Source organism: Haliaeetus leucocephalus, unplaced genomic scaffold, assembly GCF_000737465.1.
Source record: "Haliaeetus leucocephalus isolate CR32 unplaced genomic scaffold, Haliaeetus_leucocephalus-4.0 Scaffold206, whole genome shotgun sequence".
Classification (NCBI taxonomy): Eukaryota; Metazoa; Chordata; class Aves; order Accipitriformes; family Accipitridae; genus Haliaeetus; species Haliaeetus leucocephalus.
This window is the reverse complement of record NW_010972642.1, coordinates 7827826-7828303: the sequence shown is the minus strand read 5'-3', so window position 1 is coordinate 7828303 and position 478 is coordinate 7827826. Positions and strand designations below refer to the sequence as shown.

The 478-nt window shown below is 71.3% G+C and overlaps 1 protein-coding gene across 1 annotated transcript in view; it reads right to left on the bottom strand.

Moving 5' to 3' along the window:
* BICD1 (bicaudal D homolog 1 (Drosophila)) overlaps window positions 1-476 on the bottom strand; it is a 175952-nt gene extending 175476 nt beyond the window's left edge. Inside the window, exon 1 of the mRNA XM_010566237.1 lies at window positions 264-476. Coding sequence (XP_010564539.1) covers window positions 264-476 — 213 coding nt within the window. The remainder of the gene's footprint in view (window positions 1-263) is intronic.
* Window positions 477-478: the final 2 nt, after the last annotated feature.

The following is a 478-nucleotide window of genomic DNA, read 5'->3' as shown; positions in this document are numbered from 1 at the left end:
GTTGCAGCCTTGTGTAATCCGTCCTTAAGCTCCCGCGGTGCCGGCCGATCCTCCGGCGCCGGGCAACCCCTCCTCCCCACGGCACGAATCCCCGCAGCCGCCCCGGGGCCCGGACATCTTGGCTCGCCCACCTGCAGGGGGGGCTCGGCCCGGGGCTCCGGGGAGGGACACGCGTGGGGCGCCCCCCGCACCTCCCCGCAGCCGGCGGGGGCTGCGCGCCCCTGCGGGGCAGCGGGGCGAGACAAAAGCCCGGGCTCGCTCACCTCCTTCAGCTGCTCCAGCTCCTGCTTGAGGCCGTCATACTCCGCCTCCAGCTCGTCGTACTGCTGCTTGAGGGTGAGCTTCTCCTCCAGCACCACCAGCCCATACTCCGCCGCCTGGATCTTCTCGTGGGTCGTCTCGGAGAGCTCCCGGGTCAGCCGCTCGATCTCGCTCTTGTAATGGTCCGCGCCCTGCAGCACCTCCTCCGCGGCCATAG